The sequence below is a fragment of the Pezoporus occidentalis genome, unplaced genomic scaffold, assembly GCF_034315485.1.
Source record: "Pezoporus occidentalis ecotype Australia unplaced genomic scaffold, CSIRO_AGI_Poc_V1 ctg249, whole genome shotgun sequence".
Taxonomy (NCBI): domain Eukaryota; kingdom Metazoa; phylum Chordata; class Aves; order Psittaciformes; family Psittacidae; genus Pezoporus; species Pezoporus occidentalis.
This window is the reverse complement of record NW_026914383.1, coordinates 207,310-234,976: the sequence shown is the minus strand read 5'-3', so window position 1 is coordinate 234,976 and position 27,667 is coordinate 207,310. Positions and strand designations below refer to the sequence as shown.

The 27,667-nt window shown below is 41.9% G+C and overlaps 1 protein-coding gene across 2 annotated transcripts; it reads left to right on the top strand.

Moving 5' to 3' along the window:
- The first annotated feature begins 89 nt into the window (after positions 1–89).
- DHRS3 (dehydrogenase/reductase 3) lies at positions 90–27,279 on the top strand. Of its 2 annotated transcripts, none has more exons than XM_062622822.1 (6): positions 90–1,170; positions 22,232–22,375; positions 22,667–22,786; positions 23,029–23,267; positions 24,293–24,418; positions 25,598–27,279. In XM_062622822.1, exons 1-6 carry the CDS (start codon positions 976–978, stop codon positions 25,680–25,682), a joined length of 909 nt encoding a protein of 302 aa, XP_062478806.1. In that variant the 5' UTR covers positions 90–975; the 3' UTR covers positions 25,683–27,279. The 2 variants fall into 2 exon arrangements, with proteins under 2 accessions (XP_062478806.1, XP_062478807.1); XM_062622823.1 differs by lacking the exon at positions 90–1,170 and adding an exon at positions 13,459–13,822.
- The last annotated feature ends 388 nt before the right edge of the window (positions 27,280–27,667 follow it).

Here is a 27,667-nt window from a genome sequence, read left to right as displayed (position 1 = left end):
ACCCCCGACTCGCAGTCAGCGCCCGCCTCGGGCTGCGTGCTGGAGCCGCTGTGCGGCGGCTGCGGGAGAGCTCGGGGGAGGGGAGAGCCGAGCCAGCCACTCACAGCAACAGTAGTGAGAGCTCCCCAACACTTTAACTGTCAATCAGGCTTAATGGGGTATAAAAACCTCCCCAGCGCTGCGGCTGTGATAGCCGGAGAGCGCCATAGGGAGAAATGAGAAAGAGCCAGCGCTGAAATAGTGCACGGCGTAATTCCTGCTCTGTGATCTCAGATACTCCCAAGTGAAAAACCCGGCGAGGGGGCAGCGAGAGGCGGTTTGATAACAGCTCAACCTCTGCAACCGGCTCAGGACCGAACGGCTACAGATATTTATAGATATGAAAACAAAACCAACAACCTTACCCTGAGTTGAGCCTTTCTTAAAAAGAAGGTCCTGGCAGTTCTCTCTTATTTAAGCAATTTCCTGAGTCTAAGAATAGAAATGAGCTGCCTGGAAGGCACTGCAGGCTGAAATTTGGAGACACAGGCTGCTTTATTTTATTTTTCTAAATATAAAAGCCTTCCATTTGGATACTGGATTTTTATGTTGGTCCTTGAAGCTGAGGGATGGATAGTTACTTTTAATTTCACTTTTTTTTTTTCCCTCTCTTTTAATTTAAAAAACCCTGTCTTTCCATTAAAAAGCAAGGAAACCATTTTACCTGCATGTGACAATCCCAGAGGACACTCATCAAGAAACAGGGGAGTGACTTGGTCTTCTGTACTATTTTACTCCTACCCCATTATTTTTTAGGGGGAGAGAAGGCTTTCTGCCAGTCCAGGAATCTCACGTCCCCCAAGGTTCGGAAGGGGGTGGAAGACTTGTCACCCATCTGGGGGTGCATGAAGGGTATTGGATTTCTTTCTCTGTCAACTTGGTTTCGTGAAGGGTTGGAAGAGGATTTTGCCTTCCTGGCTTGCCTGGAACAAGAGGATGACTTGGAAGTGGCTGGGCGCTCTGCTGCTTTTCCCTGTGCAGATGGTTTACCTGGTGGTGAAAGCTGCCGTGTGCATGGTGCTGCCACCCAAGCTCCGGGACCTGTCTGGGGAGAGCGTGCTGGTCACCGGCGGCGGCAGAGGCATCGGCCGGCATCTGGCCAGGGAGTTCGCAAAGCGAGGAGCCAGGAAGGTGAGCAATGGGTGTGAGGGGAGCTCCCACCTGCTGCTCTGCTCTGCTCCGCTCCGGAGCCTTCCACTCAGAGGTTAACAGCCCTTTCTCTGGGTGGGATTGATGGGATCACCTTGGAGAGGGGAGAAGGGGCACTAATCTTTTGAAAACGCAGCGTGCCGAGCCATTACATTGACTTACATTTCAGAAGTTGCCCACTCTCCTCCTTCCTTGCATCCTCTCTTTTTCCCAGCTCATCAAAGGAAATGTGATAGTGAGAAAGGGCTTCCCTTGTGAATTCTCTGCTGACAAAGTGGAGGTTTTTGCTCCAGCCAAGGTTTTCATGTGTCAGGGAGAGGAGAGCTAGGTGATTCCCAGGCGTGAAGCTACTGCTCGCTTGCATTTCTATTCATAGGCTGCTTCCTGGCAGTCCTGGTTGCTAAGACTGGGTACAAGCAGGGAGGGTGCAGCTGATCTCTGGTGCCAGCCTCAGGCTCTCCTTCGGCACAGCCAGACTGCCACTGTCTGTCACCCAATGTGACACTACGCTTGTCACCCCCCAAGGGGTCTTGACTCAGAAACGGGCAGATGGTGTGGCTCTTGGGAACGTGGGGAGAAGGGTTCAGTTTCACCCCAGTGGTTTTCCACTTGCAAGACTCATTTCTTGTGATTTCCAAAGTCCCTTGTTTTTTGCTTTTGGCCAGTCCAGAGCTGTTCAAAAAATAAGACGAATGAGAACCTAGCAAGGAAGAAAAACACAATGCGAGTAGGAGCTATGAGGTTGTTTGCAGGTTTCCTTTAGGGGAGAGGAAAAGGGGGAGAGTCTCAGAGCGTGGTCCATCTGCACAACAGCCTGGAAATGCCCATGTAGCTGGCATGTCCATTCTCTAGCTCAGGAACTGATGGTTTACCTTCAAACCTTGTGTTTTCATAACTACAGGTGTCTCCATATGTGTGACTCAACCAGGAATACAAACCCCACACATACCCTGAAACAAGGCTTGAGTTTCATCTCCCCCTTTATGGGTAATGAAAGGCAGGAATCATGAAATTAGACAGCTGCATAAATACTCCTCTGTGTGAGAAAGGATGAATGAGAGTCAAGAGAGAATAAAGAAGGAGAAAAATACCGAATGAGAGGATATTTAAAGAAAAATTTGCATACTGTTTTGTCAGTTCCTTACACATGCTTTGCAGTTTTCTCTGTGTGGTATAGAGCTATTCTGGCATGCAACTTTGAGGTGTAAAATATGTCAGCATTGAACTTTGATGTTTGTAGATGTTTGTGTTTAAACATCATGTTGAGATTTACAAATTCTTGGAAGACAGAGCAAACAAGTTGCCTGACCTTTGGACCCAAGCAGTTTGCTGGAGGTGTATTTATATTATCTGTTAGAATACCATGCTTCATTATTTATTTAGCCTGGCTGGTTGCTAGCCTGAGCTCTGGTATTGAAGTACCACCATTCTCCAGCTAGCTCCAGAGCTGCTTTAGCTGCAGTTGAGCTGGACACTGAACAATGGCCATCAGCCCTAATGAACTTGGTGACATGGGCCAAAGGAGAGGGAGCTCTTCAAGATACAGAGCTCAGGATGAAATGACTGTAAACAGCTACAGACTGTAATTCATTTGTATGCCTTATCTATAACATCTCTATGTATCTTAGAAGGAAAGATAAAGGAAAATGATTATTGGGAACCTTTGTACTTGTCTTGTGATCTTGTGAAATGCTGTGTGGTTCCTAGTTACTATTTAGAACTTTGAGGGGGTTGCGTTATGTGATTTTTTCATGTCTGTCATCAAGGTGATCCAGTATTTGCTTTTACTGAGTTGAAATTAGATTCTCCTTTCAGTTCCGTCATGGCTATCCAGTAAGTCAAATATGGCACTCGGCAAGTTTTGATGCTCTCTGGCAGTGGCACTGCCTTTCTGCCTTTGGTAGTGGCACATTTTCCCTGCAACACTAAAGTAGGTTTTTTTTTGGCTTCCTTCCCATTTTTAAGGACAGTTTTACATGGATGTAGTAGTTTCAATTCCCTTTGCGCTGAGATTTCATTTCTGGCTTGCTTTCTGTGCTCAGCCCTGACTTGGTGTGTTGCAGTTTCCATGTAGAACACAAGACCTCTGTTCAGCACTACTCTCTGATTATATGGTTTGCCTTAAACAATCAAGTTAGAGCAAAGCTTGAATTATTGAGCATCATTAATAATGCATGGCAGATTCATAGTCATAATATTCCAAGTTTAAAAAATACACTTCCACCAAAGGCCTGAAATTCTGAGGCCAAGCACACTGTTACTTAGGGGAGAACAGAAACAGGAACATAAAGGTTCAGGTTCTAATAGGGGGTGTGCAGCGTAACCCACCATGCGCTTGCGCACATAGACATCGTGACGGAGTTTTGGAGGTAGGCGGCGATATATAACCATATTTTTGAGATTAGAATCTTCTGAAACATAGGTTAGTTGAGGCTGTTAGCATCTGAAATTTCCTCTGATAATTAGACTGGATTGGATTGCATTTTGCACTCTATCTTTGTTTTCCCAGGCTGGTTTTGTTAATCACGAATGAGGTGTATCTGAGCAGTTTTTGCGTCAGATGACAAGTGTTATATCTGACTAAGATTATGAATAGTCACACTTGCAACATTTTTTACTGTAAAATTTGATCCTGCATTTAAAGCTATGAAGATGGCAAGAAATAAATTCAAAAAAAGTTCATATAAATAGAAATACAGTGTCTTCTGCTTGATAGATACCTGAAAGGAGGATAGAGTCAGGAGGCATCTGGTCTCTTCTCTCAGCCACCTCCTCTTGATAGGACAAGAGGAAACGGCCTCAAGCTGCACCAGGGCAGGTTTAGATGGAGCTGAGGAACAATTCCTGCCCCAGAGGGTGCTCAGGCATTGGAACAGGCTGCCCAGGGCAGGGCTGCAGTCACCGTCCCTGCAAGTGTTCACACAGCGTGGAGACGAGGCCTCAGTGCCATGGGTTAGTGGTGGCCTTGGCAGTGCTGGGGAACAGCTGGACTGGATCATCTTAAAAGTCTTTTCCAGTTTGGTTCATTCTGTTATTCCGTAGTTGAGCATGGAGGGTGAAATTCTCAATCCCGCAGAAGTCTGTTGGGCATGATCATTCAAATCAGTCTTGATTCCCATTCCCTAATCTCGTTCTTTTAATCCATTGCTCTGCCATTGTGCCTTCAATGAGACTTGGACAGAGAAATGTTCAGGCGACATTTCCTTCTGAGGTGCTGTGTCTTTTCTCGGGGTTGTTCATTGGCCTCACTGATGAGATGGCCAATAAGGGGACAAAGTGGTCGGTAGCAGTTGTACTTCCAGTTTTGAAAGTGTGTGTCTTCTGTTTTGTTTTCAGTTAAAACAACCAGTGATTTTTAGACAATGCGCAACTTTAATCATTAGATCATCCTTGTGCAGGTGTATACTAAGAGCTCAAAGGATCCATACTCCCTTTTTACTTTCAGGTAGAAGTTTTCAGAAACTCCTTGGTCATGGGAGGCATTGTGTATTTAAATGCTTCCTGTAGCACTTCCAGCAAAAACCAAAAGCGTGCAAATTTGCTGAATGCAGAGGAAGAGTGGTTTACAGATGGTAGGGGACATGTTAGTGTTATTATGAAGGATGGATAGCACTGAATGCTCTCTGGAAGTACTCAAGTGTTGTAATTCAGCTTTCATGCTGTTTCTCAGAGATGTGGCCAGATTCAGAAGTGCCGGCTGAGGAGCTACTTTGCTGTGGCTGAATTACTGGAGAAATGTACTTACTGCCTTTGGTACCTTTTTGCTTGCTTCTTGCAGCATTCAAGATCTTCACTACTGTAGGCTTTAACTCTTAAGATTTTTTTGGCTACACCTTAAAAGCACATGATGAACAGTCTCTGGCTCAGGCTTACACATTGGGAGCTTTGTTAAAGCTCTTACCTGTTGATTTTCTGTGGTGAGCCAAAAGGGCAGAGTAGATTGGTGTTAATGAAACAGGAGAAGGAGAGATTTTTATGAGTTTATGATTTAATGCCTACAAAATAAAAATCCAGTTCCAAAGCCTAATGGTGTTTTGCAAAGAATATACTCCATAAACGAGTTAATGTTGGAAGGACTGGCCCCTTTGAACAATATATCCTGTGTAGAAGAACAGCCCTCTACAGATGTGAGTAGACAGAGGGACGTAGGGGCTCAATGGGTTCATTCACTGGTGCTTAAGTGTTGAAAAATAATTCTGGTTTCCTCTAAGCCATTTGCTTTTCCTACAGCATTTTCTGTTACAGCCCCTTTGCCAGAGAGTTGTCAGCCCTGGTTTTGATGATCTCCAGTGATGAAGTTTTGATTCGTATGTCTTTTGTGTGTCATTTGCATGTCTTGCTCTTTGTCAGGTTTTCAGGCATTTCCTTGAGGTCTAAAAACATTCCTTGTAATTTTTACTTACTTTGTTCACACATTGTTTAATCTGAGGTCTGACTGAACAGGAAAGAGATGTTTGATTCTTAGACATTCTGGGTTATTAAATGTCACCAAAACTAAAAAAGTAACTGAAAAAGATAAAATTATAGGATAGAAACAAATTTGCAATGTGTGTATGTATATTTAGTATTCAAAGTTATCTGAGGGTGACTTTGGAAGAGTTTCTTAGGCCTTTTCTATTAGGGGACTGGTCAAAACCCATTGATATTCCTTAGGGTTTTTATTTACACGGAGGACTCTGAACTCAGAAATCAGCAGTATGGATCTTCAGTAGCATACCTACAAGGGATATGTTCCTTTGTGCTCAGTTCTGTGGTCTGTTTCTTTCACAGCTTGTATATTCTGTGCTCCTATTTGGCTTTCTTTTCTTCTCCTCCAGCTGTGATATGTTTAGCTTTTCAGTAACCATTGTTGAACGAAACAGAGGCCTTCTAGGGAATCAGGGGTGTTTTGGCATGAGAGATGCCTCCAAAATGCCAGATGGGCTAGGGGCAGCCCTTGGGTCAGTGTGACAGTAGCGCAGAGAGGAGCTGAACAGTTCTTCACATTCCTTACTGTGCAAGAAATCACCTCATAAATACACTGGAAGATCTCTCCTTTCACTGGTTTGTCCTCTGGACATCCACTTCCTGTCCTGCAGGAGACAGAGACCAGAGGGTTTGAATGCCTGTGCAGTGATGAGGTAAGCAGTCTGGAGTAGCAGGACAGACAGGAGCCCTTGCAGGATGGCAGGGAGCTGGGATCACCACTGCCAGCACCAAACAGAAGCTTCACTCTCATGTGGAATGCGCTGCTTGAGAGCCATGACCCTGCTCTGTCATCACTGCAGTCTAGACAGTTCTGTCTGCAAGGTGCTTTTAACAGGATGGCAGTGTGATGGGCAGCTGTAGAACACCACAAATGCAATAATCAGTGATGATTATGGGATAGTGAACAAAGATCCTGAAGGCAATTCTTAAACTTTTCCTTTGAAAAGCGATCAGGGATTTTTGGTGGTGGTGGTTTGGTTTGTATTGTGCTTCTAGTACTCCTGATTTTGTTCAGGCTACAAAAAAACCCCAAAATTGAAATCTCAACTGTTCTTTCCATCATTATTTTCACAGCATTTTTAAATTCAGACCTTAATGTCTTCATTTAGGAAGGTTGTAATAAGAAGTCAGTGGATGAAGGAACACCATGGAAGGGATAAGAGCTGTGCAAGCCCACGCTGCTGCTGAAACGGGGCCAGTTTCCCACAGTGTTCCACTGAATTCAACAGGACTGAAAACCACAGAGGAGCTGCAGGTGCTTGAGTCTTGTATACTTGCAGAGATTTAGCTGCTTGAGATTTTTGACTATAAATGGTGGTTAGGATGAGAGTATTGCAGAGAGGTTATGTAAAAAATGGTATCGAGTCTTAGATGTTAGCCTTGTATTCTCAGTAATGGGAGATTTGGCAAGTTTTGAAGTGAGTTTTTCCAGTGGCATGCTCCTCCCACATTAGTTACACAAACAGCATCTGTAGTTCAGTGAATATTTCACTTTGGTCTTTATGATTCATGTTGACATTGTCCTGGTTTGTATAAGTATATCCGAGTTTAAAATACTTGTTTATAACTTAAACCGATGCTATATGATAAAATATTAATCGCATTGTGATTAGAGCTGTAAAGGAAATGAATACTAATCTCCTGAAGAGAGGGCAAAATACTGAGACTGATGCTCAAAGTCATTTAGAGTTGTGACCTTTTTAAGCGTGTAGGACAATAGCTAAAAGCATCTCACACAGATTTCAGTAAAAGTTCTTAATCTAAGATGTTTTAAAATCTTGGTCCTTCTCAACATTCATCCCTGATTTCACTTTCAGATCCTGCAGAATACTCTTACTATACTGTATTTGAGAGTTAGCTCTTGCCTAAATAAGAACCTGACATCAAATTCTTAGTGCCCAGGAATTTCAATCTGCCATGGAGTTCCATCCAGCTGGGCTACAAACCTAAAAACATTTCTTTGGTCATGTACAAGGGTGTATCATTGCTGATAATGGAGCTGGGAAGAGAGGAGAGCATACCTGAAGTACTCAGGAAACCCTTCTGCTTGCTGCCTGACAGGTTTTAAACGTACTGCAGCTGCGCCAACAATCAAGTAGACATTTGTGTTCTGCAAGTACTAACTGATTTCTGACATGTACCTTGCAATTCATTCTGAATGCAGAACATGAATAGACCTGATCTGGCTACCCCAGAGATGAGTTCTGATAGAAGGAATAGAGCTGATTTAAAATTGCATCATTTCAGAGCTGAGAGAAACTCATTCTTCCTGGAAGGCGATTAATCCCCATGTACTTGGTTTTAACAGGCACCATGCTGCAGCATAAATTGGAAAGCCTTTAAAAGTATGTTTATAAAAGAAATGGACACAGTTCCAATGTACTTTATACCCCATGCAAATGCAGTATGTGAATGTGCTGCACAAACAGATGTTGAGTTGGCCTGGTGCATGATCATTTCTAAAAGGCTCAGCATAAAATTTACATATGTATTTTTAGGTTACAGTGCTAAGACAGCGTTGTCAAGAGACCATCTGTCCACATCCTGAATGCTTTTTATGCCCTGCTGAGATACCAGAATGACATACAGTCTGTGTAGCTAATGGATTTCTCTGTAGTGATTTAGAGATGCAAATAAGCATCTGAAAAGGCAATCTGACATGTCTTAAAGTGAAAAATACTGTCATTTAAAAGGAAATTTTGCATTTTCTATGTTGTAGGTATGAAAATAGTAGTAGTGGTAATAAGGGAATATTTACCAGTAGTGCACACATCAGATTCTAGGTAATTAATCTCTCCTGTTGTGTGTGTGGTTGAAAAAAAACCCCAAACAGAGGAACTGAACAGTTTCAGGCATATTTTAATGATGGTTACTTTAATCTTATTTAAATTTAAGCACTTAATCTTACATTGAGCTATTAGAGCATGTCATAACATAGCAGTAAGCAGAAGTACATGAAAAGAATTGGGGAGTGAATGTTTTTCCATGTCATGCAAAATAATATATTAACTTGGAACATTTGGTAAACTGTGAGAGCATAGGTTTGATTGAGTGGCTTTATGGTCTCTAGAAAAGCTTTCTTTCTATAAAGATTCTATACTGACAGCAGCTTTATTTAACAGCTTCCTGCTGGCAGCACGCTTCCTTGTTGATTGAATTTAAGGATGGGCAGAAAAACCCTTGTTCCAAGTCCCAGGCTCGGATGGCACTGAGCCTGTTGTGTGTGCCTGTGCCAAGACCATCCCTTTGAATACACCCTCACAAAATGTCTCTGGTTGGCAAGTACAGCCAGAATTTATCTGCTATCAGATCTGTTGATGTCTGTGAAGCAGTGTTCTGGACGGAGCTGTTTTAGTTTATAATTTAGAACATACCTGTCTTTTGTTACTGAGTATGTTGTAAGGAGAATAAATGATGTTAACAAGAAGTGAAATTTGCAGAGTAACAGGCTTGTCATCTCACATCAGGATACAGTGATGTCGAGTGAAAATACTGTCCCAGTGAGACTGCTGTGTTGGCACACCAAAAGCCAGCACTTCTTAAGGGCTGGCACCAAGACAGTTAAATGAGGCTTTCCACAAAAGCTAAGGACTGTGTCAATGCTGTGAGAAATCCTGAAGTAAGATGAGGTCATATGTTAACATTGTTGTAGCACCTCAGAAACCCACTCATGCACCAGAAATTATTTAGCATAAAGATACTAAATGAGCTGTATAAGGACATTAGAACGATGCTTACCTCAGGATTTACAGCACAGGTATGAAACAAAAGGCAACAACTGAATATAAATGCAGTAGTCTCTACTGATGGTGGTTTCAACACCACTCATTTGGCTGTTTTGAAGTTTTTGGAAAGGCATCACAGCAATGGAAGTTTTAAGGTGGGATTTGAAGAGCAACATCAAAGAGTTTTGGGGAATGTTTTCAGTGTGGTGGAAAACACAAAGGGGTTTTTAAAAGTTAATGCTGGGAGGAAAAGGCTGCAATAGGAGATCTGATGCTAAATGAAAGGTGATCAGGAATGTGGGGATAGCAGCCTTGAAAGCCAATACAGAAGCTTAGATCTGGAAAGCTTAAAGGGGAGGCAGGGCAATTCAAAGTGAGAGTTGACCTGGTTGAAGCAGTGATCTAGGTTTGGGACTGCGAGCAGGGGGGTTGGGGCAGATGACTTCCAGAGGTCCCGTCCAGCCTCAACCATGCTGTCATTCTGTGATCTTCATCTTACTTGTACCAAGAAAGCACAAGGCTCCTTTTCTGAATTGCACAGATGACAAGATGGGTTTAGTCTATGATGTTTCACCTTGCTTACGTGAAGTGATCCATTCCTCTTTTATTTGTGTGTTTTCATCGCCTACTTGTAAATGTGCTGCTGTATTTCTGTTGCATTTTGTCATGAGTCTGGCACAGGCTAGGAAAAAGTTGCCTGAGACATGTAGCACTATTTCCATCTGAAGCACTAACTTATATAGGTAGGTTTTACTGCATTGTAAAATGAATTCAACATGCTGTTGACCTAATGTCTCATTAGTCTGGCTGAGCAATTTGCTTTAAGTGTGGCCATAAGCCCTGCGCACATTTCTAAGCATTCTGACTAAAAAGTTTAGAAGGAATCAAAGGTAGATATATAGATGTATTTATTTATTTATTATCTTGCTGTGGAAACCTGTCTTGATAGGGTGATACTATACAGTGGTTAGTAAAAATCCACTTGGAAAACTCTGAACAGACTCTGAATTACATTCCTCAAACAGATCAGCAGCATTCAAAGAGAACAAACATGAGGTTAAGACATCAAGAGCTAGCTGATTTTACATCACAGAGCCAGACCAGGAACACAGCCTTACAGTAAGCTGAGAGGTATGAAAGTATTAGGACATTTTTCCCAAGAGAACTAGGACAAATAGATGATGATGATGATAACTCCACTGAGTAGTCATTAATTTTACAGGAACTATGGGAGAAGAAAAAAAGATGGTAGTTTCCTTTGTTTCCTTCCATAAAAGTTGGACAAGCATGTAGAAATTCCGTGTCTTTCCTTCTGGATGGTTTGAAAATGTCAGCTAATGCTTATTGATTTTGAGTGCTTGCTGTAAGATCCATTACCAAATGTTTGTTAGTTTTTAAAGTTCATTTTTCACTTTGATTTCTGGACTGAATTGAACATACAAATCCAATACCATTGCTCCTGTAAGGTACTGTGTAGGAAAGGGAGACTGAGAACAGCCTCAGAGCTGCCCACCAAGAGAGAACAAACTCTGGAATTCATAAACCTGTGTGCTTATCAGGAATATAAAGCAGAAATTATTAGAGAGATCTTTTTAGCTGGGCCCAGACCCTGTTCTTCAAAGCATTATGTCAACATGCTAAAGAGTCAAACAAGTCAGACCCAGGCACTGCCAGATCCATTGGCTGATAACACTGACGCCAGCAGAAAAGGGTCAGATCCATGTTGCTTGACCTTTATTCCAGTGGAGATTAAATTGATTCTAATTAATAGACTTGGGAATAGATGGGTACCTTGCCAGAATTTAAACTGTTCATCCTATTAGCTTAGGCATAAACTGTGCATAATTACAGAAGGATTCTATGGACAGCCACCCTTATGCTGCCACCTTAATTACAACTTATTGAATACAGTGCCACAGAGCTTGTTTTGAGTAACACTGGGGTTTCTGTTGTCTAACACTGCCTGAACAAACGTGGCAGTGCTCCACTTACAGCAATAAAATAGTGTTTGAAAGCACAAATGCAGCTCTGCTGAAATCAGTTATGCTTTATGTATGTGACTGAGATACAGCTGGCTCTCAGTATGTAATCAGTGGCAGTTGGATCTCTGAGTACACTTAAACAACATACAATTATACATCTTGTGAGGTGGTATAAAAATGATGCCCAGAAAGATCCTGGGCTGATACAGGGTGATTATCCTGTAATATGACATATTTTTAGCCACAGGTTAGGATGAGTCTATGTAAGCTATAAAGGTGGGATGGTAGTTGTAAGACCTGAATAATATATTTCATCTCCTATCTAAATGAAGCAGCCATTTAAAATAGGTGCAAATGGAGTTCAGGCTTGACTGCCAGCATTCCTCCTCTTGGTCAGCACAGATACCAGACTCCACCAGTTGCATCAACAAGTACTGTTTGTCATTTAGATGCATCTTCTTTCCTAGTGAGTCCTGGACTGAAACTGTGAGCCAAATGTCTGTGAGTGCTGACTGGTACCAGGTGCAAACTTCAGACACTGAACAAAACCTCATTTCAGTGTTTCTTGGAAGCTTCACTGAACAGCAGATGCTTCCTCCATAGCTAGGCCTACGTTAAGAAGTCAGGAGTTACAAAAGCACAGTATTTTAAGTAACTATAATCGGTTTTTTGTTCCGTTTGCCCTTTGAATCACACCCAAGTGTACAGACTTGCACCACATTACCTGAACGCAGGAATTGTTAGACAATTGCTTAACTGGACCTTAAGGAAAACCTCAAATATACTAGACTTAATATAACTTAATGGGAGTGGATATTGTAAAGATAACTGCATAGTTCACCTTTAAGTGCCCTTAGAAAGAATGGATCAACAATGACAGTGGACAATCACAAATTTTCAATGTGAAGATTAAATTAGTGTTTGTCTCAGATTTGTCATTTTAATCTCTTTGCTAGTAGTAAACAGAGACAACTTGTCTCTCTGATCAGCACATTCACTGGGTGAGACTTGGCTGCAGCGTTTTGGAGCAGGGATAGGAAATCCTGACGTTTGCTTCCAGCAGCTTGGTTTTATGTTGAGTACAAACTCAAATTCTGTAAGCCCTACCTCTTAAAAAAAAAAACATCACCAGTGAGGACAAAACCCAGCTTACTGCCTTAAAGAGAAGAGCTCATTCTTCCAAGTAGAATATTAAAGACATCCAGCTGGTGCTTCTTTCCCAAAGTGGTAATAGAACAGAAGCTTCTTTCCCAAAGTGGTAATAGAACAGGGCTGGCTCTGACCACAGTGAGCTGTCAGAAATGATGTAAGAACAATTCCAAGACTCTTGGGAAACATAGGAGCCCTGTCTCGGTGAACAGAGCTGTCTGATTTGGGGTTCTGAGGTACGCTGGTTGTGCAGTGTTGCAGAGTGTTCTTTGTGTTGCTTGTTATTTGATTTTAATCCAGGCCCCTTGGAGACAATCGTCTATGTTGTGTTTAGATTTGAATGTGTGCTTTATGGAAGCAAGAGGTTTGCCTCTTCAAAAGCAGAACATTCAGCCATCAAAGGGGTTTTTCAGGGTTTCATTTCCTTAGATGATGATATGCAAGCAGTGCAGTTTACTTTGTGACACCATTTCTGCTGTGAGGATGTGCATGTGTGTCCACACGTGTGTGTGGGAAGCTTGTGCACATAGTGATCTGGCACCTTGTATCTCCTTTACAGCCCTGAGTTCATCATTGGGTCAGCCAGCTCCTCCTGACATCAGTGCACTTGTTTACTGCTCTCACAGAGGAAGTGCTGTGCTGGTGGCTTCAGCCACTGTCATCATCTTGGTTTAGCCCAGCAGTTCTGCAGAACCAGAGAACTCAAAAAGTGCCCTTCTCCTTCTGTAAAGTCATTTTCAGTTTCTCTTCCTGAATGGCTTAAAAGGGAAAACAATGGATTGAAAATCCTTAACCACTGAAATTCTATTACAAGAATGGGATTTCCTGTTGTCATTGAGATTGTTTGTACAACCCAATAATCAGAACACTGGTTGTGGATTGAAAAAAGATCCATGTCGAAAGGAGTCAGTGTAATGGGGTGAACTGTGCTGCAATACATGAAGTCAGAATGGCTGCTTTAGCCACTAGAATCAGTAAAACCAGTTAAAAATATTTTTGGTTTGCTTTTGAGTCACGGGTTTAGGCCAAGTACTGTTACTTGTTTCTGGATCTAGGCTACTAAGGGCAATTTTAACCATGACAGTTCGGTGTGGATTTCCCACTGACTGCTGTCAGTCAGCACCCCTGCAAATTGTGTCATGTAAGTCATCTGGGTCTGTCTTTTTGTGTACCTATAAATATTTTCCAGAGGAAGTAAAGATTGTTCTACAGTGAATGTGAGTCAGCCCAAACTAGGCCTGGTTTTTAGGGATCAATTTCGCACACTTCATTGAAGTAGTTTACAGATCCCCAGTGCTCTGCGGTCTCCTGGTAAGTAGAAAACCCTCACAGCATCAAGCTCTGCTTGTTACTGACTTTGAACACATCAAGGATTTACTGTGCTTCAATATTGTATTACTGCCTCCTCGGCTAAACCCCAGGTACTGTCAAAGTTACATTATATATTGTACTGGACAATATCTCATGTTCTGTGATATCTGAATTGATTTTATGTTCATGTTAAAGTGAATTAGCTTCATTTTGCATTGCAGTGGCCTAAAAAGCACACCTGTGATAGACAGCCACATCCAAAGGATAGTGACTTCCAGGGAGCTGTAACTTATTGATATGCTGCAGCTTGATTTATGATTGCCTGGTCAGTTTAAATAGTGTCATTGAAGCAGAATGTGATTAGAATTGCTTGATCATTTCTGGGTAAAAGTAATCGTGAGAACTATTGTTTCTACATGTTGATATCATTGTGTTTAACTAGAGCTGTACTTGTTTACATGTTTTACAAGCAGGGTAGCTACTTCATTTTAACAGTGTATTGGCAAAATTGGTGTAGTAGTAAGTGAAAGACCCTTATCACCCTGCTGTATCCCTTGGCGATACATACTCTGGGAGCTTGCAGTCCTCCCATCCCCATCCTCCTTCTTTGAGTTATTAGGCTGAGAGAGTTAAATCTGTGCTGAAAACTGTCATTTGTACAACGAATAGATTTTAGAAATTCTGCCCTGTTGCATAGCAACAGCCACCATTAAAAAATAACATTTAGAAAGGTACATAAAAAGACAGGAAACTGGTAAGCATTTAAATACTGCTTTCTTCTAAGCGGTATTCTTTATTTCTTTGACTAAAATAAGAAAAGCTCCTTTTGACAGTTTTTAGATTTTTCTAAATGGAAGCAGTTCTCTTTTTTGCAGGCAAAGACAGGAGAGTGTTGGGGAGCATGTCTGGAGCTGTTGCCAGTGTTCAGTTTATGTACGAATTTAATGTGGGCTATTTTAACTCCTAATACTTCTCCAGTAGCCTCGTGGGAGAAATTATTTTTTCACTCAAGAGCTGCATCATATTATGCACGTGGATGATCTGGAGCATATTTTAGACCTTCCTGGATGGTAGTTTATAATGACAGCGTTAGAAATGTTATTCATCCTTTGGTTTCCATGTCTGTTTTCTTTCAGTTTAATAAATTGAAACACTTCCCCTAGTCTTCCTATTTTGTGATGTTCCTGCAAGAGCTGGGGCTGTCTGGCTGCCTAGGTCTTCCTCAGGCTTGTAAACATTCCTTGTGGCTTTCCTCATTCCTCATAGCTTCTAATGCATTTCCCATTCTGGATTAAAGCTGCCCATTTTGGAGTGGGAACCCAGTACCACTGATCCTGCTGTAGGCTGCCCAGGGCTCTGGCTCCAGCAGTCTCAGCGCTGTCTCCAAGGAGGCGATGCAGTGGCCACTCCAGTTAAAACCACTTAGCAGATTAAGATTAGGCCCCTTTTACAGAATTCATCTCAGAAATATAAAGGCACACTCTAACAGTCCAGTTCTATTGGCACCCTTTTTGTTGCTCTTTAATTCTTCTTTTCCATAAAGTTATGTTAGGTCTAACTTTTCTATTTGGTTAGTTAAGAAGCAGCAGTTTTCAGTTCACCGTTGGCTGAACCAGGCAATTTTAGGAGTTATTTTCACCCACTCAGGTGATGGAAATAACACTGCGTTGGATCCGCATTTTTAATTTCACACTTCCCTTTATGTCTAACATTACCCTGTGATCTAAACTTCTGATTGTTTTTAGCTCTACAAAAACAAACACTCTTACAGTTCAGTGTCAACATAACTTTCTGTCCTAGTAAATGTTTAACTGTATTACGTGAACATTTAACGTTCCCTGTGTTACGAACCAGTTACCCTGAGAAGTGTGTGCAGTAAGTAAAAATAATAATGCAGGGTTTTGGAAGGAAAATGTGCAAATCTTCTGCTGCGTTTGAAATGTGCAAACCTTCTACCCTGTTGGATCATGGCATTTCTGTTACAGAGATCCAGCTATTTCTGTTTTTTCCCTTTGAAATGTTACTTACTGGCTTTCTATCCCTTCATCCTGTCTGCTGTGCTCGCAGTACAAAAGGCCTTTCTGCACCTGCATATTTACCCTCCCCACAATTTCCTGAGATCTCTGTGGACATTTTCATATGGAAGTGGGTTATTTGGATGGCATGCCAAGCAAACGGAGGCGGCTGCACACTAGTTATTTTTACAGGGTGGAGTATTGTATTTCTTTTGGTAGATATCTACAAAGCCTTACCTCAAATATGCAGCTTGAAAAACCTTACCCCTCTCCCCATCCCCCAGATAGGCCACTTCTTTCTGCGTTGTAGCAGAGGATTTTATGGCTGGGTATTTCTTTGTGTGCTCTGGTTCCCTGGAGCAGAGGCCGGTTCCAACACGTGCTGTGGCAGACATTCACCATTAAAAATCTGTCTTTTTTTTTCCCCACAAAAGCTTCCAGGACCCTTTACAGGGTGACAGCTTGTGGCCACTTGGTGCTTTGGTTGGAACGTGCACTCCGTTTGACCCTGTCCCAGCGTTAATAGGATTGTAAAGGCTGACTCCTGCGTGACCTCTTCTTGCAAACAACCCCTCACCCTGCCCCTTCCTCAACTGCTCCACACAACAGAGCTGGGAAGTGTAGCTCCCAAGGCAGTCTGGAGTCCCAGTTCATGTTGCAGACGAAAGCAATTGGAAAAACCACTGGAAAAAAGTCAGCATGGGGCCACCTGTCCTTAAATAGTCCTGACTGTGAGAACAGTAGGCATTTGTTCGCTTCTTTAGAGGGAGCTGCTCTTAAATACCTCTATGCAGACAGCAAGTTACACATTTTCTTTCCAAGGAAGGTCTCTGTTGAAGAGCAGGCAGGTGTTCACATACTTTGCTGATTTTTTTAGGTGCTGTTTTGTTTCCTTCAGAGCAAGAAAGGGGTGGCTGGGCTACAAATGGATCTGGCTGTGGTTTAGGTGAATAATGTTAATCCCATTGAGTGCTAAATCAACATATAAAGTAATAAAAGGTATGACTCTAGACTAAAGGAATTGGAATTCATGCTTTTACTCGCCTTCTGAAGTGTCTTCAGACCTAACTCTTAATCTCATTACTGTATATTAACAGTAATTTTTTTAACACTTCTCTCTTAAAAACTACTCCTGGCCTGAACTCAAAGCCGTTTATAATGAAGTCTGTGTTTTGTGTTTACCATGGTGACAGGATTAAATTTAAATTCAGTTATTATAGTCTAATGTCTTTACAGCCTCTAAATACTAACCTAGAAAAGCTTGTGGGTAGAACAGGTTTACTCTCCTGATTCCCCCAGGCCTACCTGTAAACTCCTTATACCCATTCCTTGCAGCTTTGATATTCACTTTCCACTGTGGGAATTGGGAAGATTTTGCCACCGGCCTGCTTTGTTTGCTCACTTTTATGCAAGTTTCACTAAGCCTCTGGGTTAAGTATTTTGACTTACCTACTTCAGGCATCCTCAGGTTCTTTTCTCCTTTCCAAAGCAAAGGCTGGTGTTTCACACTGCACGGCCACACCTTTCACTCTTCCAGTCATCTCTCTTCAGGCCTCTCCCATGCCCAGCTCCTGACAGAACCTGTCTGGCTTTGCCCTGGGGCAAGAGAGGAGAAGGGGTGGAGGAGAATACCCTCATGCCATTGACAGGCAAAACACATGACTGCTTCTGAGGCTTTTCTCATCGTATGCAAAACCCAGCCAGGATTATGGGATACACTGGAATGCATTTCTTCAGAGGACCAACTGGGAGTTGGTACCACCAGGCTTTGTAAATACATGGAGTAAGACTGACATACTTAAGTGGATTATCTCCACTTTGTACTTCCTAAAAGCATGCAGGAACTTTCTGGATGCAGAAGGGTGCTCTGTATGAACAAAGGTGGCTGAGGTGGCTGTGCAATTCCAGGTACCAGCTCAAACACAGCAACTTTTGTTTCACTGGACTAGGAAGGAGGCTGAAAGGGGGAATGAAATGTGTTGACCTACCAGCTACTTATCTCAGCTGATCCGTGGCTAGGAGTTGTGCTTCATTTGTGGTGGCAGCAATATTGTGAGCAGGCAGGCAGAGCACTGCAGTGTCCCTCTGCAACACTTTCATCTTTCAGTATCTCCAAACTGATACAGAGATTTGCTTCATGAATCATAAACTGTGGAAGCTTTTGGAATGGAAGTTTTATCTGCTAATCACAACACATGTTGTTGTGTTGGAAAAGACTAAGAGGGAACAAGTCCATACTAAAATACAACCCAGATTCTGAGTATCAAGAAATGGCACATGTTCAGTCTCAGACATGCTTTTGTTGTGGGACACCTTTCCAATACTGGTGTAGTTCACTGGAGGGATAAGTTCTAAGCACAGCGGGTTTGCTGAAGATACAGTGCCAAATTAATTGACGATGTAAAAGGGCAGCATTCCTTTTCTGCTGCTCATGAATTGTGCTAGCAATAAAATCAGACCAAACAAGTTAAATAGCCTTGTAAATGATGTAAAATTAGCTCTAACCTCATCTCCGGCACCAGTAATATACTTAAGACTCTGGAAGCATAGATCATGTGTGTATATTGTGGTTGATAGTAGCTTCAATCTAGACCTGTTTATATAAATTAGTGGCTTTATCTGATTTTGTGGCCAGTCAAAAGCGTAACTCTTCTATTACGGTGCAAATCAGGATTTAAACCTACAGTCATGGTTGGGGCTTTTGGCCAAGAGCCAGCGCAGGCCTCTCTTAGAAAGCCTTCCCTTAGTGCAACAGCAGCTAAAACCTTCCTTTTGACTCCCCTCCGACCTCAGGGCATGTCTCATTAGCAGATTAAGTCCAAAGTTAAACGACTCCTCCGGGAGCAGAGGATGCAGTGTCTGCAGAGCCTGCCACTCCAGCTGAAATGATTTTCCTAAAGCCAGATAAGGAGCTCTGTGACTTGCCAGAGGGGAGAAGATCTAGAGATAAGGTTTGGTTTGCAAAACTTCACTCATGAATAAATCCTGGGAAAATCTGCACTAAGCTGTGATGTCACAGCCCTTGCCTACTTTCAAGTTAATGAAGAGGAGGCCGTGCTAAGCTCCTCTGTCACCATAAATCTCTGCTTTCCTACACCCGACAGTAGGAAGACGCCTGTCCTGCTGCTGCCCGGCTCTCATCACAGCCCTAGCACAAGGGATTGCTGTAACTTTCCACCTGCCTCCCTGGCTGCCAACCACCCGGGTCACCCAGGGCTAACCAGCGGGCAGGGAGCCTCCAGGAGCTGCCACGGGGATTAAACAACCTCCCCGGGCTCCTGCCCTCTGCAATTTTCTGGTCAGTAACTCTCTGAAAGGAAAGCGTGTCTAGTGTGGTAGGGAGGGGCTGGCAGGACAGTATGATGAGAGCTGAAAGGGGAGAAGAAGTGGGGCTGGATTCTTTCCAGGACGGAAAACTGTCTGTCCAAGAACTTATCCGAAACACAAATTAAATATTCCTCTATCCACCATTAAATTAACCGTGAATGGGTGGCTGTGCAACATCCTGACAGGCTGCGTAATGAGGAAAGCCGTGTCTCCTTTCTCTTCTATTTCTCTGCATTTTCCTCTGTCCCAAGCAGGAATTTCTTTGTCTGTAAGTCATTCTCTCCAGGCCTAAGCCTCCAGTGAGCAGAAGGGTTTGTTCAGGAGCATTGGGAACATGCACAATTCTCCCTGACTCTTAATGTAGTAAGAATGTTACAAATAACCCAACCTTATGAGTTCCAGCTCATGAGCAGCAACTCACCTAATTGCAGGCTTTGCAGAAGGAGGTGAATTCAGGAGAGCAGGGAGGTTTGTAGGAAATCTCAGGCCACAACAGTAGACCTAGGAGAACCTTGGTGAAACTGGTGCAGGCAGGAGGAGACAAGTATTGCCTACAAAGGAACACTAAGCCAAAGCCTTCTGTAAAGACAGAGATCAGGAGCAACAGAAACCTCAATTAGGAAGCTAATGCAGCAACTGAAAGTCTTGTCTCTCTGTAAGATGTGATACCCTCAGAGGCCAGAGGGAAGCCCTTGCCAATTTAATTTGGCAAGATGTCAGAAGGAAATTAAAAGTCTTATATGTCTTGTAGGAGCAGTCAAGCTTGAATTTGGACCAAAAGCAGGTTGTATTGAGTTCTGCGTTTTATCCATCTGTAAAAAGTAGCAGCAGTGACGGCAGGAAACCTCTTGTGTCATTGGGGAACTTTCCCCTCTCACAAAAGAATGTCCTTTTATTTGCTGCTTTTTTCTTACTCAGGCTGAAGCTTTCACCTGAGTGTGAACAATATCAAGGACACAAAAACTTCCCATGGAAAAAGAATCAGTGCTGAAGTTAATGCTGTCAGCAGGAGAACCAGCAAATTCTGTCTTCCCCAGAGGGCCCGGATTTTAATGGGGTCACCTCGCAAGACTTGCCTGTAGGATATTAAAGGTCCCAAAGTAACTGTTCGGACATAAAAAATGTTATGTCCAAGAGCTGCATCACAGACAGATGTTCCTTTGACAGGTCATCCTTTGTTTATGATTCTTCCATGTCTTTCCTGACATCCAGTGCATCAGTGGCAGCTCTTGGGAATAGGAGGCTGTGTGGATGTTTGAAACAGATTAAAGTGAAGAGTGAGGGATCTACTTTTTATTTTGCAATAGCAGGGGGAAACCTGGAGTGCTGGGTATGTGAGGTCTGTTTGTTGCCTCATTCCTCTTGTCATAAAATCATACAAGCATAGGATGGTTTGGGTTGGAAAGGACCTTAATATCATCCAGTTCCAACCTCCTGCCATGGGCAGGGATGCCTCACACTAGACCATGTCGCCCATGTCTGTCCAATCTGGCCTTGTCTGCCGCATTAATTCTCTTTCTCTTCCTTTCCTACCTTCCATCACTCTTCAACTTGTCAGTTCATTTTTTACTGTCTCATTTGACTGATCCAGTCCTAAGAGGCTGAAGTGTTCACCCTGTTGCAGAGTAGGCATCAGACTTGATGCTTAAGGCTGACATTTTGGAATGTTTTTTCTTCCCTTTCCAACAGAGGTGTAGGTTGTGAAAGAGAGAGCAAGTATGTGTGTGCTTGTAGCTGAATGGTATTTTGTAAATATTTCCTGAAAGCTTGTGAAATTTCTCACATGTTCTTGGTTTCCTGTCAAGTCTGCAGAGTAGGCATAAGAATTATCCCCCAGTCTAGCTCTGAGTTCAGCAGTGAGTAAATAGCCATTGGTTTTACAAGCTCTGTGCAGATGCCAAAGCCTGATAGCTACGGGTGATGTGCTGAGGCTTTCGAGGACAGGCCAATACACAAGCTCCCATTTTTAGCCAGATGTTTTCCTGCAGTTTTGAAGGTTTTTAATGGGTTTTTCCTTGAAAATTACTTCACCTGAGATAGGATTTCCCATGAAGTGGCTCTGGCGTATTTATATGTGCTCTGAAGTTTCTAGTTAACCAACTTATTAGCCCTTTGGTGATTTTGAGACTAGAACTGTATCAGTCTGTGTGTGTTTATGTTCACAGATGTAGCAATGACTTATAAATGGGATTAAATTATTATTTGTAGTAATGATTTATATTGTTATAAATTTGACTCATTTAGGAAAGGGTTGAGAACCCAGGTGAGTAACCTTAAAAAAAATTAGAAAAGAAGGTTATATACCAGGAAAAAATGTTTTGGTTGAACCTTCTTATTGGTAGATGAATGTTTGAAATACAGCGATGGAAGCATGAAATGTTTTGTTTCTGTGGATATTCACAGTTGTTCTTTGTACAAGCAGTATTGTATCATCTTTCCTGTGTTAAATGGGAATGGCAAGAGTGATCTTGCATATATTAGTTGCAAAATGAATTCGTGCTTGAAATTTCTCACTTCAGATCTATGTATCAGGATGAATCTCTTGTTTGAACTGCAGTTAGGACACCAGCCTGCAAACAGCACTGCAAATAGTTACAGATGATATGCTGAAAAAACATGTTTTACTGCAGAGCAGATGCTGTCTCCAAATGTAGAACAAGAAGCAGATGACATACCAGATATATAGGAAGGTCTGGGATTTTAGAAGAAAGTTATCTTTGTGTGTGTATAGCAAAATCAGGGATAGGTTTGAAATTCTGTGATACAGAAAATTCGCCAAATGTTTCACAGATTTGTCGCATTAGGCTAAAGATGTGGCATTTTGTATTGCTTGTAAAGAACCTGCCAATAGTGTATCAGCACTGGGATACAGCTACCTTCAGGATACTCAAGTCCCATCCCCATGTAATAGAAAATCATTGTTAGTTCTAAATGAAACAATGCAAAGGGCTGGCAGTGAAAACACAACAAAGATATTCATCAAATTGTTGAAGTTAGGAAGCATGTTTTAATTATTTTAGATTTGAAGCAGAAGCAGTTTGACTCTAACAAAAGTTTCTTGCTGCAGATCATCCTGTGGGGTCGAACTGAGAAATGCCTGAAGGAGACCACAGAGGAAATCAGGATGATGGGGACAGAATGTCATTATTTCATCTGTGATGTAGGAAATCGAGAGGAGGTCTATCAGCAGGCCAAAGCTGTGCGGGAGAAGGTTAGTGTCTGTGTAGAAGCACTGTTTGTGGACAGCACTGAGTAATGACTCTGACTGATAAGGAAAAAAATAGATTGGCATATTGGGAAAAAAAGAGGGGTAACCATCCAGATTGTGTTGTATAGAGTCCAGCTACCTGTTCTAAATGATTACAAGCCCTATAAGCAAGAATGTCGAAAGCTAGGAAAATAATAACATATTTAGGTAATAACAGATACTGAGATCTAGTGGTGACTGCCAGCTCACAAGGATAGATATTAGTTGTAACACGGAATTTGGGTTTTTCTGAAGGTGGGTGATATCACTATCCTGGTGAACAATGCTGCTGTGGTCCATGGGAAGAGCCTGATGGACAGCGATGATGATGCACTGCTCAAATCACAACATATAAACACCCTGGGACAGTTCTGGGTAAGAGGAACTCTTGTACCAATCACATGCAATTGGAATTGGGAGTGAGTGACAGGAGCCAGCAAAAACGTGGCTGTTACTAGGTCTTTTTAAACAATGCTTGGTAAAATCAGTCTGTTGTGAAAAGGACACAGAAAAAACAATGTGAGGGGAAAAGCCAAGGGAAAAAAAGTCTAAAAATTTGATTTTTCCCAGTAGTGACAGTATTTGATGTTCTTTTTTTTAACACTGTTGTTCTTCAGACCACCAAAGCATTCCTGCCAAGGATGCTGGAGTTGCAGAAGGGACACATCGTTTGCCTGAATTCTGTCCTGGCCTTGTCAGCTATCCCTGGTGCCATTGACTATTGCACCTCCAAAGCCTCATCCTTTGCCTTTATGGAGAGCCTGACGTTAGGGCTGCTCGACTGCCCTGGAGTGAATGCCACAACAGTCCTGCCCTTTCACACCAGCACAGAGATGTTTCAGGGCATGAGAATCAGGTCAGTCAAGGGGAACTAGAATAAAGCATCTCATCTTAAATGAATCATCACAATACACTCCTAATTAATGCTTTATTTAGTTAAGAGAATTTGATGTCTCATTTGGCTGCCTGCAAACAGAGGGTCACTCTAGGCCAGCAGGGACTCATCAGACTGGTTCCTTTGGTTGCTGGCATATTCACACAGCCTGCCTTACCAAGTGAGATGTTTGCTTCTGCATAGAAAGCTGAAAGTTATTTTCCCTGAGTGTATTTAGGCCATATGCAGTCACCACAGAGGGAAGGGAGGTAATCTGAAAGCTGAGGTCATTTAAGAGGCGCAGTCTACAAATTACTTGAGAATTAACAGTACAAATTCCTTCTTTATTCATTGAAATACTTAATTCTTTCTACTGAAAGGAACGACAGCCACTTCCTGAAGTAAAGCTGTCAGTACCTCCCCTTTCAACCTCAATCTAAAAGAACAAACTAAATTCAAAGACTAAAAGCTGACCAAATTGATCTTTTACAATGGACAAAGTAACTTACTAATACAGTTAGTGCTAGTGTTCTGCTAGACAAGAAAATCTGCAGTGTCAAGCTATTGCTGGAGCTGGGAAAAGCCTTCTGTTTGGTATTAAAAGCAATACTTTTCACCTGTCAAGAATTTGGATCAATCAAAGAGCAATAGAGAGGAAGAGGAAAAACAACAACACTGAAATGACAGCATTTTGGGATTAGTTTGCATGCAGTTTAAGAAAATCCCTGAATTGAGGTTCTAAGCACACTCTGCCACTTTTTCCTGAAGGCACCAACGTGTACATTCATAACATTTAGTTAAACCAGCAGTACTGGTTGGAACTGGGTTTTCTGTTTCCAGCATTCTGGCTGAAACTGGAACTTTCTGCTTCTTCCAGCCTGCTTTGGGCATGTCTGAATGCCAGAAACCAGCGATAGCTTAGTGAGTAACAGGACTTGGACAGTGATATCTTAAAGCATGAGGATGGTTAACAAATAATTATTTTATTTTTTACTTTATTTACTTAGGTTCCCTAACCTTTTTCCTCCTCTCAAGCCAGAGACAGTGGCTAGGAGGACAGTAGAAGCAGTTCAGATGAATCAAGCATTCCTGCTCCTTCCGTGGACAATGCATGTTCTTGTCATCCTAAAGAGGTAAATATTTCCTTTGCCCAGCAATAGCCTCACCCATTTAGCAAGACTGGCTTACAGTCCCTCTGTGTCTGTCAAAGAGTTTGGCCATAACCCAGTATCCAGGATCAGATTTGTCCGTCCCTTCCCAAGAAAGACATATAGAAGCAAAAACTACTTGAGATTCCCTTCATAGATGTTTTGCCTGGATATGACCCTTTTATGAAACAAGTTTCACTCCCCAAATTTGGATTCCTGAGGTCTGAACTAGTATTTGTATCTAGGAAATTTTTTAACAATTAACATGCATGGAGCTGATTTGGATTTAGTAAGCCACTGTTTGGGCTCCAGGCTCTGTGTTGTAAAGGATTTCTGCACAACAAGGTATGTACATCACAGCTGTATTTCCTTGTGCTAAAGTAATCAAACTGTTAAAAAGTATTTTTGTGTATGATTAGGACAGGAATTTTAAAGTCCCCAAGGAAAGAAAGTCATAACTTCATATCCTGAAACAACTAAAGAGGAAGGACATTTAAAATTGGGTTTCCATGAGAGTTTCCATTAAAGCCTTTGAAAAACCTGCTTCAGTCAGGAACTGAAACAAGGTCACGAGATTTCTGTGGAAAATAGTTACAATACTGCATTGCAAACAAGAAAAATAATTCACAATAAATACTTTGCTCTGTGATACTCTCAAAAGTTCCCATAAGTTCTACAGGCTGAAAAAACGCCATTCTCCTTCTCTTGTAATGTAAGAATTAATAATCCATTTTCCTTTACAGTAGTTGTCAGGAATCAGATCTCTATCCATGCCTTATGATAACAAGGGCACATGCCTAGCACAAACAGATGGCAGGTTAACCAAAGCATTCAGGTTATATCTGTGTATTTCAGAGTTCAAGATTCTACACAGAACTGGGGAGGAATAAAACATGATGGTATCTTCCAATTTGCAGTTTTTACAGACCTTTTTGGATAAATATTTCTGTAGAGAAAGAGCAACTTGATAGAACTTTCTCCCTTTAGACCTACTCAACAGCAGGATACTGACATGTTTTGTCTGTGCACCCTCAGTGGCTCATTTTGAGAATATGTATGCTTATGTATGTGTGTACATAAATGCATATTTGCACATCCTCTTACTAAAACAGACTAAGTGGTTTGTTTGTCTGGTCTGCTTATTTTCTTTCTGCTTCTCTACAGCATTCTCCCTCAGGCAGCACTTGAAGAAATCCACAAGTTTTCTGGGAGCTACACCTGCATGAATACTTTCAAAGGACGAACATAGACTTAATGGTGCAAGGACTGTTCTTCAGTGGAACCAGCACAAGCATGAAAATCCTGACAAGGCTGTGAATCAGCAGTCTTGGCTTTCAGCCTGTTCATGTGACTTGCACTGCTCTGAGGCAACACATTTCTTGCAGGTCATATCCATAGTAACATGACCTTTGCACAAGATTGAATAACTAGACTATGGACCCTTGGAAAGAAAAACAAAAAGTGTGAAATGTTTATATGATGGTTAATTCTTTAGAGTTCAATTGTTAAATCTACTCATAGTTTTAAGATGTAATTTTTGTTCCTAAAGTGTCTGTAGGCTGTTTCAGCACATCACACCCCATGCATTCTTTCTGCCCTCTTCAGAGGAACTGTGATTACAAGCTGCTTCTGGTTTCATTTCAGCTTTTTCAATGAGGAACTTAAAAAATACTTTAAAGAACTAAAAGTTACGGACATTTAATGGAAGCTTCCTTCCCTTCCTTCACTTTACATCCCTTCATGAAGCTGTTCCCAAATCACATCAGGGAAGGAACAAACTGTGGGGCAATGTTTTCTTTGATAAGGGCCACCCAGGACTTCTGTCTGGAAGGACTGTACTGGGCTCAGGAAAGCTGTCTTACTTCACTTGAGAAGGCTGGAGGGGAATGCTCCGTCAAAAGAGCATTGAATAGTGGAATAGTTTGAATAGTGGAAGATTCTTTCTGTCACTGAACTCATCTATGAAATTTGTCTTTCTGGGTATCTTTGTTCATTTATGATAAAATACATATATATTTTCAGCTTTAATCCCAGATTGCCATGCAGGTAGGCAGCATCACACTGGGGAGGAACTAAATCTAGAACTAAAACTAGAGTCTGCATATACAAACATACATTCACTGACATAATCCATGCAGAAAATCCATTGTTTGAATCTGAACAGTGAAGTAAGTGGAATAATGGTCTAAAAACAAAAGAGACAGTACTTTAGTCCGTATGAAATGTGAAGTTTGGAAGCACAGTTAGCAAAGACCTGATTAAATGCACACTGAATTCAACTGGGACTATACCCATTGTTTGTTAGGGGCATTTAGTCAGGCACTGATCAGCCAGAAGTGATAAATACTGCTGGGACTGAAATGCCAGAAGCAGCTAGACATTATTTATTTTTGTGGTGATACATTCTCTTTGACAGCCTAGTAAGAGCAACACTGCATTCCTGTGCCAGATGCAGCGTGCAGCACTAGACACAGTAACATAGCTGGAACCCTACTAAAAGAGGAATTAATGTAATTGCAATACAAGGAAGCAGCAAGCCCAACTGGAGAACACCTGAATGAGTGCCTCAAGGAAGGCAACCTGGTTAAAGGAGTGAATTTAAGGCTCCTGAGTTGAATTTCAAGCTTTTCTGTAAATGTCCTCTGTAACCTGAGGCAAACTGCATAATTTCAAACCTGACCTGCAAAGCAGATATTTATAGTGTGTCCCTACCTCAGAGTTGTAAGTCTGACTACCTAAATGTTTGCCAAAAACTCGGCAAATTCAAATGGAACATGCTCTAGAAAGGAAAAGTAGTATTTCTTCAGAAAGTAAGAGCTTATGTACAGAAGTGTAGAAGAGGAAAACCTTCATATATGCCCAAATTCATTGAGAGACTTGATTTACAGCAGAAAAGCTGTGACCTGTATTTGAAATACTTCTTTGGTTCTGCCATGTAGAATGGAGACCAGTGATTTAGGTGCAATGATGTGAATTGAATGTTAAAAACTAGTAGCTATGTATCTTCTTGAGCAGTTCAAGAGGAAGACAGCACCCAAGGTGCCACTGATACAAGCTCCTCTGCTTGTGGGGGTGTTCTGAGGAGCTCTCCTGGCTGGGTCAGTGCTTCCCTTCTAAGTGCACAGAACATACAAGCTGTAGCACTGTGCCAGCTTTGGAAATGTTTCTTACAGTGGAGTTTTGTTTTGAATTCCTAGATGTCTGAGGCTCTCTGGAGAGGATGAAAAGTAACTT

Bases quoted from the DNA above. Each gene is read 5' to 3' on its own strand.
- DHRS3 (XM_062622822.1), top strand. From the start codon at position 976: ATGACTTGGAAGTGGCTGGGCGCTCTGCTGCTTTTCCCTGTGCAGATG. The intron at 23,268-24,292 runs GTCAGTCAAGGG...TTATTTACTTAG, and splicing joins TTTCAGGGCATGAGAATCAG to GTTCCCTAACCTTTTTCCTC. The intron at 24,419-25,597 runs GTAAATATTTCC...GCTTCTCTACAG, and splicing joins GTTCTTGTCATCCTAAAGAG to CATTCTCCCTCAGGCAGCAC.